Source organism: Dendrobium catenatum, unplaced genomic scaffold, assembly GCF_001605985.2.
Source record: "Dendrobium catenatum unplaced genomic scaffold, ASM160598v2 fragScaff_scaffold_1358, whole genome shotgun sequence".
NCBI lineage: Eukaryota > Viridiplantae > Streptophyta > Magnoliopsida > Asparagales > Orchidaceae > Dendrobium > Dendrobium catenatum.
Window position 1 is genome coordinate 261,819 of NW_021319820.1, and position 8,628 is coordinate 270,446.

Sequence of the window (8,628 nt, forward strand, 5' to 3'; positions counted from 1 at the left end):
TTTAAGTATAACTAAGCAATAGAAAAACATCATTTAAACTGTGAGCAAGGATATGCAACCTGGCACTTCATCAACAGTTGAATGGTCTGCTAGCACCTCTTCATCCTCTTGCAGATGAGAGTTAGAATTCTTGCCCTTATCAGGGCAACATAAAGGCTTCTTATCACTATTTTCTTCCACTGAACAAGCCATATTCACAATATCCTACAGAATTTACATACAAAACACAGCATATCACGTAATGGAAGAAAGTAAAGAATTTGAGGGAAAACAGAGTTAAGTAAACTAGATTAATATTTTATTTGAGAACTTTATCAATACAACTGAACAGCTCAAACACCATTTTTAAGCTTAAGTTGCTTAAAACCGGAGGAATACAAATTAAAAGCTTCAGCGGTCTAAATTGAAAGCAATCTCAATTATGCTGCCGAAGAGAAGCAATTAATTCCTGAAATGAATACCCCATACATTCTTCCTAGAGACCAATGCATAAAGCTGTACCAATAAATGGGGCTTTGAAGTTCTGCACCTAAAACAATTAATTTAGAATTTACAATATTAATCATGTGAGAAAATAAACAACGGGATGTAAATGAACGAGTCAAGCCGAGTATTACATTATTCATATATTTTCTTATCAAGTTTAACTCAAACTTGAATATGACCTAAGATTTAAAATCATATTCAAGCATATTTATTTATTTTATTTTCAAGTTTGCACCATAATTGAGCTTTAATAAAGTTAAACAAATTAAATTTAAGTTTCTAATGATTTAAACATATGCATACAAAGACAGTCATCTAAATTTAAATAATCCATTAGTAGTATTTCTACTATCTCTTTGAAATACCAATATTACTAAAAAATTATTAGCTTAACCTGAACTTCTCTTATACACAATTAACATATCATTTTTGAAGTGCATGAGATGGAAGAAAGTGATACAATAACACAGTATAAGTTATTATATAAACAACAAAACTATCATTATATGATAATTTTATCAGGCTTTTGCAAAATATTTGTTAAATGGTAAACAAACATGTTCATGTAAGCAAATAAACTAGTAAATTGAGCTTCTATTTTTGTTCAAACTTGCTCAATTATATGAAAGAAATGAAATAAATGAGCCTTATATGAGACCATATTAAGTTTTTAATCCAATGTAGTAGTGCACTTACAAATGATTGTAATAACAAGAGTCCTTCAAAAATGCCATTTCCTTAACTTGAACCAGACAAGCAAAGAACAAAAGCTTCAACAGCATTCATGTAAAATATTCCAGAAATGCTTAAAAAGGAATAATCAACATAAGAGGTACAGCTTCATTAACAGGACTGTTCTTGCAAGGGACAACCATTCAATCATATCTCAGTAAGATCTCATACGCACAATGTCATTAAAAAAGTAGCAAATACCAAAAAAAATCTCATGAAAAAATCTGCCTTCCAAATATAACTTTTGATGAAGTTCTAAGTATTTGAGCTACAAAAGTTCAACCTGGCTTTCACTTTGCTGAGCAAGATGCAACCCTTTCATATCAAGACTTGCCTTCATAACATCTTCAAAATCAGTTCCACCCATATCCACCAAGCTCAAAGTGAACAAATCTAATCAAATTAACAGCAGAGAAAACAAGTTAAAATCAAGGAAGTCGGAGATAAAGCCTCAAACAACAAACAAAATAAACATAACTACCATTGTGAAGCCCAAGAGATTATCTTGGTCAAATGCCATTAATTTTCAAGCTTTTAAGTATATATTGGAGAGAGAAAGAACATAAAAGTGAAAAGCAAACAAGTAACAAAACTAGTTTTATTTCAAGGAACCATGAAGATGCTGAAATAGTCTCAAATTGGAGAAGAGACATAACGAGAACCAGCTGTTTTGCCATGGATTGCTCTCTTTAGTTAAGATGATGAAGTGAGATGAGTTTACATAATAAGGTTTTTAATTCAACCTCATATACCCTGATTGTATTATATACTAGAGGGAAAGTAGATTAATCATGTGATTCGGCAGTGAGTTAACACCAAATAGAAAGGATAAAGTGAATGTTAATGATGATCTATGATGCACAGAAACCGACACGGCAACACGGACACGACACGACACAGACACAAGACACGTCAATTATTGAAAATATAGGACACGGACACGAGTTGAACACAATATTATAGTTTTATATTTTAAAAATAGAGTATAAAAATTAAATAAGTATAATTTTAAAAATAATTTAGAAATAATAAGTCATTTAACTATAATTTATGCTTAAAATGATTAATATTAGGATGTCAAGATTTCTTCAAAGAATTTTAGGTTCAAATCTTAGGTTTTTTTTTTCACCAATTTCAAAATTGTTGATGCATGCTTACCTAAAATATTTCCAGATAATATTAGGAGGGCTCTAATGGTGAAATTTGGGCATTTTTCACAAAATCTTATTTTCCCCTAATTTTTATATTTATTAATCCGAAATTAGCATTTAAATTTATCTTAATTAAAGAAGGGATGTGATAAAATACATTAGATTATGGGGTTAATAATAAAGTGATTAACAATGAGGATTGATTAATAATTAATTTTAATTAGGATCTATGTTAGGTAAAGTCTACATTGGATTTATGACTTATGTTATATGTTGTAACATACATGACATTTAATTATGATTAGGAGCTTAATAATATTCAACTATAGAGTAAGAGTTATAAACCTTGCGGACTAATAATCATTTTTTCCATAGGTCTTGAAAAGGGGAATTTAGAGAATGAGCTATTAATAAGAATTTTAAATTAAGACGATTGGCATGTATAATTACTGTTAATAATTGTGTTCTTTAGGTTGAACCTAAGATGAGGTCGATTCAAGGAATTGTGCGAAGGAGTTTGGCGAAAAGAGCCTAAGGTATGTGACATTACATTTTAGAATCCATGTTTTCTTTTTCTTAGATTTATATTACCTTATGTCATTTTATTATGTTTATATTGGCATGTTAGATACAAAGCTTTTACATAAAAGTTACATAGTACTTTGCAAATTTTCATATTTAATCAAATGCTTGTATGTCACATTATAATTGACATTTTAGATAGAAAATTTGTATATAAAAATTCAATTAGTACTTTTCATGCTAAATAGATAACTCTTCATATGTTAAAGTTTGTTCACTTACTTGCTTAATCAAATGCATCATATGGATGATTGATATTGTTATTTTATGTTATGATATTGAAATACAAAGTTTGTGCATGTTGATGTGGAGTATCAATTGGTGCCTAGGCACAATAAGACTCTTTGGAGCAAATATGGCCCTTTGAAGCAATATAAAAGTAAAGGAAAGAAAGTAAAATAATATGGTCATCAAATATGTGTACCTAATCAATACAATTTCGGTACTACGGTACGGGTGTATATGATACGAACAAAGAAATGATAAGCATATGATATAATAGGCCTCATGTTAAGCATGTGATAAAATAGATCATGTTAAACATAGCACATGTCATTTGATATACACTAAGCATATGACATTGAGACATAGAAGCATATGTTACCAACTTGCATATTATTTTTCCTCTACATTGCACATGAACTTTAGATGTAACTATTATTTATTGAGCGTTAGCTCACTCCCTAGTTTTAGGATATTTTTCAGGATAACCCACTGCTAGGAATGGCTGACCAGCCTTTGTACACTTACAGTCGTAGAGGATTGGATGACAAATTCCTCTTATGTATCTTTAGTTGTAGTTTAAATGACTTTAGGTGGTTTGGCAGGAAAGAGATATTATAGTCACCGTTGCGTATTTGAAACTTTATATGCTATGATATAAAATGTTTAGTATAATTTGAAAATTGTTTAGAGGCGCTTTTAATTTCCTTTTGAAGTATTTTAGATTCTTCAAAACATGTTTTAAGAAAAAATTTATGTTCTGAAAGTCTAACATCCATTTCCGCCTCGTCTATACGAGCTCACTAGCGTTTTGGGATATTTTTCAGGATAACCCGCTGCTGGAAATGGCTGACCACCCTTTGTATACTTACAGTCGTAGAGGATCGGATGATAGGTTCCTCTATTTCTTTAGTTGTAGTTTAAATGACTTTAGGTGGTTTGGCAGGAAAGAGATATTATAGTCACCGTTGTATATTTGAAACTTTTTATGTTATGATATGATATGAAATATTTAGTATAATTTGAAAATTGTTTAGAGGCGCTTTTAGTTTCCTTTTGAAGTATTTTAGATTCTTCAAGGCATGTTTTTTTAAAAAAAAATTTATATTCTAAAAGTCTGACATCCGTTCCCGCCTCGTCTATACGAGCTCACTAGGCCGAGTTATGCATTATCAATCATCGAGAGAGTAGATGACAATGCTGTCGAGACTCAGGCATTAATGTTATGCATTAAATATTGGTCGTCAATATTAAGAGGCCATTTATCGTCGATGCTGAGAGAGCATTGGTCGTCGATGTTAAGAAGGCATTGGACAAAGATGAGATGTCAAGTTGTGTGTGTAAAAATTGCTAGAATCGAGCATCAACATAAAGAAAGTGTTAGACTTTGATATGGAGATCATTTTGAAATGTTGAAGTTGTAACGACGTCAAATGCCGATGTTGAGGTGATATCAGGTATTGTTGTGAAATCAAAGTTGTAACCCGCCAAAGAAAAATGAAAATGAGAATATTTATGAATTTGGCATCAAGTGCGAACAATTGATTTGATGTTGTGGAGATAGAATTAAGAAACTTAGTTTTTATATTTTAAATAAGTAAAAATTTAAATACAATAAATTATATTTTAAAAAATTCATAAAATATTTAGGATACACATGTCAGATACGTGTGTCCAATTTGTATTTAATATTTTTTCAATTGGACATATTTTTGGCGTGTCCGAGGAGTGTCGGACGCGTATCGTGTCGGACACTGCACGACTCTTTGAGTAGAAGTGTCAGTGCATCATAGATGATAATTATCTGATACTAACAAATCTGATAATTTGGAATCCCATTTTAGTAGTACCACTTTTACACCTACTGATATATAATGACAATTGTAAATTTTTGGGCTTTTTAGTAGAGGGGGATGAGAAAAAATTATTTTTGCTGCTCATAGCTCTTTTTTGTTATGATGATGTGTTGACATCTAAAGATTTTTTAACAAACAGGATAGTCCACAAGGCTTTCACTTCAACATGTCTTTGTTGTTCTTCCGACAAAAGTACTTCCACTACATCAAACACACTTGGCCTAACATGGTCTTCCCACAATAAGATCTACAAATAGCAACATGGTGCTTGAAAAGAACATTTTCAAGAGCAATGTCACCAGCAAAGGCAATAAAAATTGCATTATGATTTTCAAAGGCTATCTCTTTCATGCTGCTGATAAATTCCAATACCATGATTGTATGATATGCTTAAAGAAGTAGATTGATCTTTTATGACTTAGCAGTGTCATCTAAGATCAACTAATTCATAAAGTTAACCACAAACAGTAGAGATAAAGCTAATGATAATGACTAAATAATGATAAGAGAAAAGGATCAAAATAGTCTCTTGACTATTTATGAAGGCCTAAAATGGTCTCCAACCATATTAAAGGATAATTTTGGTTCCTTTTGATTCTTCTTTAAAGACTTGAGATACCAAAATAATTATTCATAAAGAGTTGAGGGACCATTTTTGTCCTTTTCCCATAATAATAATAACAAATCTAGTTTTTTAAAAAGCCCATTTTAAAGATAACACTTCTACACCTTCTAAGAGCGTAAACAAGTCAAGTCAAGTCAAGTCGAGTATTTATATAATCATGCTGAGCTCGTTTAACCATCGTTGAGCTCAAGCTCAAGCTTGACTCAAGTTCATTAACTGAGCCCAAACTCGACTGATTTAAATTTTGGTGAGCTTGAACTCCGCTCGACTGCTCGAGCTCATATAACAAGCTCGTTTAAGAAGCTCAAGCTTGGCTCTAATATTGAGCTCAATTTTTTACTTTTAAATTTTAATTTTAATTTGGATATGACAACGTTAACAAGAATCCAAATATTGTCATGAAATTCAAGAGAACATGATTATTAGGCATTAATTTGTAGTATTTATTTAACTATACCTTTATTTTTAGCACTTACAAACTATCAGTCTATATTATGCCTTCGATGTCTTCTTCCTTTTCTTTATTTCTATAGCATTTCAAGCTTGTTGTACCCATCTTCTTATTCATCATCATTACTTAATTTTCATTAGTCCATCTTTCAACCTCATAATGAATGTTATTATTATCATTAATTATTTCATTCTCATTCATAGGTTCACTAACAAGATCAGAGTGAAGTTGCTCATCAAGTCTTTCAACTTTAATATTTACTGGCTCACTGTTATCTGCTTCTACGCTTGCAGGTGTTGACATTCTATAAAAACATTTCAAATAAAAGAACAGAAAAGAACAACCTCAACTTCAAAACAATTTTTAAAGGAGCATGCATTTAAAAAAAAAAGTTCCTCGCATCACAAATTTGTGATATCACCTTTCGAAAAAAAAATAATCCCAATCAAAAACCAATTGAATAATACATAAGAACCTTGCAGCAAGCTTATTTACATTAATTTTGTGGTCAAGGTCCGTGCAAAAACATCACTATAACATCAAAAAAATTTTGAGAGACATAATTGTCACATTCTATTGCAAATTAGAGATAATTCTCTGTCATTAAATGTAAGAGGCAAATCTGGAAGAAGAGTTCTGGCATGAAGTAAGAATATAGTAGATATCCAACAATCTGGTGCATCAAAGGAGAAACTCTATAAAATATTTAGCACATAACCCCATATGCCTCACAGAACATAAAACATGTTCACCACATATCAATCTACTATAGTCACTTAAAGAACAACTTCACAAAAACATTATACAGCACAATCTCCACAAACTGAATAATCATAATACAATTTATAACCAGATAGATATAGCATAGACTTATTTTAAACAGTCGAAGCTAAATAAGCATACAGATACCATTTCAAATAGACAAATAATAACTTTGAATAAAGAAAATAAAAAAATTACTTAACCATAGAATATACAAGAGCATTCCAACGAGGGAACAAAGAGAAAAAAACTAATAAGAATCAGATTCAACCAAAGGTTCTTTCACCGATCTCTAACCCGAACCATGTTATCCAATATATGCAAGAAGAAAATATAAAGCAAAATAAATTTAAAAAACAACAAACTAATCAAGCACGAAACACGGGGAGATTATCGCAACTTTAAGAAACAAACAGAAAAAAAAAACCAAAACAGCAAAAGAGCAAAAAACCCCATTAAACATACTTCAAACTCACAAAAGGAAGGAAATAAAGAGAACAAGAAGCAAAAAAAAAAAAAAGTTGCGGGATTTTTCTATTCCATGAATCATCACCTTAAATCCGGCGAGAAACTACACGTGAAGGCCGGCTAAGAAGAAGAATAGCCCGAAATCGCCGTCATCTGAAACGCCCACAACGGAGGGAAAATTAGGGGCTGTTTGGTATGCGGATTTAGGCCGGATTTGGGCGAAATCCAGCCAAACGGCCTAAAATGCAAAATCAAATCTCACGGTAAATCAAAGCCGCGGTTGACAGAAAATTCCCTCTTTTCGTGGTAAATCCCGGATTTAGGAAATCCTTTGATTCGGCGGATTTACGGGATTTGGCCGAAGAAGCGCGCGACAGGGAGGAAGTTACCTTCACAGCAAGCGAGCTCCCGTTGTTGCTTCAGAAAAAAATGTCGTAACTTCCGATCCAACAGAACAAGAAGGTAATGTCGTGGAAGGAGCAAAGTCGAACGTTGACGAAGAAGAACTACTGAAAAATTCTACAGAACGAAATAGGGGGAAAAGTAAAACGTAGACACTTGTTGGATAATTTAATTAATATAATGATTTTTACATACATAACACTTAAAACTACTAAAAATACATATTTAACACTCAAATTATTGTATTTACGAATATACCACTTAAAACCTCCTATTTTTCTCAATCCTACCACTCCGTTTAAGCCCGTCAAAAATCCCGCCCCGCTCCGTCTTCCGTTCGCTCACGCCGGTTTGATCGTCGGCCAAGTTCGTTGTTCAGTCAGTATTGCAATGACGCGGCGGGTGGAGGAGGCCATAGAGGACCGCCAGAAAGAGCTATACCGCCTTCGCGAATTCATCTCTGAAAACTCCTCTTTAATCCACCAAGTCCAGAAGCTCCTCGACGAGATATACCATGACATCATGGCATGCATCATCTCACATGCGTGCACCTTTTCTGATTCTTTTACAACCCATTATTTTCACTCACTGGTTTGCATCTTTTATCTGTTTGATCCACGCCCAGATGTGATTCGGAGGAGCTGCCTTCTTTCCTAGACGTTTGATCAATTGATCCACACTAATGAGTTCTTGGTATGATTCTGCAAAAATTTGGTGATTGCCCATCAATTTTATTGGGGCGTTTGGTTGAAGTTTTGGGGATTTCGCATTTGGTTAAGTATTATTGAGTGAGGGTTACTTTACGGAGAGGACTGCAAAGCAAACGGTGGAGTTCCTTCGGCCAATGGGGAAACCTCTGGAGGAGCACGTTGAGTCGCGAGGTTAGATTTC

At 32.8% G+C, this 8,628-nt stretch overlaps 1 protein-coding gene across 4 annotated transcripts in view; it reads right to left on the bottom strand.

Annotated features, from left to right (window-relative positions):
* LOC110100142 (methionine aminopeptidase 2B) overlaps positions 1-7,887 on the bottom strand; it is a 65,198-nt gene extending 57,311 nt beyond the window's left edge. Inside the window, exons 1-4 of one of the 4 annotated variants that reach the window (XM_020827567.2) lie at positions 7,725-7,887; positions 7,421-7,488; positions 1,502-1,611; positions 60-204 (exon numbers count right to left, since the gene is read on the bottom strand). In XM_020827567.2, the coding sequence (XP_020683226.1) occupies positions 60-204; positions 1,502-1,585 (229 nt within the window). In that variant the 5' untranslated portion in view covers positions 1,586-1,611; positions 7,421-7,488; positions 7,725-7,887. Of the gene's footprint in view, positions 1-59; positions 205-1,501; positions 1,612-7,420; positions 7,574-7,597 lie in introns of all 4 variants that reach the window. The other 3 variants (XM_020827565.2, XM_020827566.2, XM_020827568.2) reach the window with 3 other exon arrangements.
* Between the last annotated feature and the right edge of the window lie 741 nt (positions 7,888-8,628).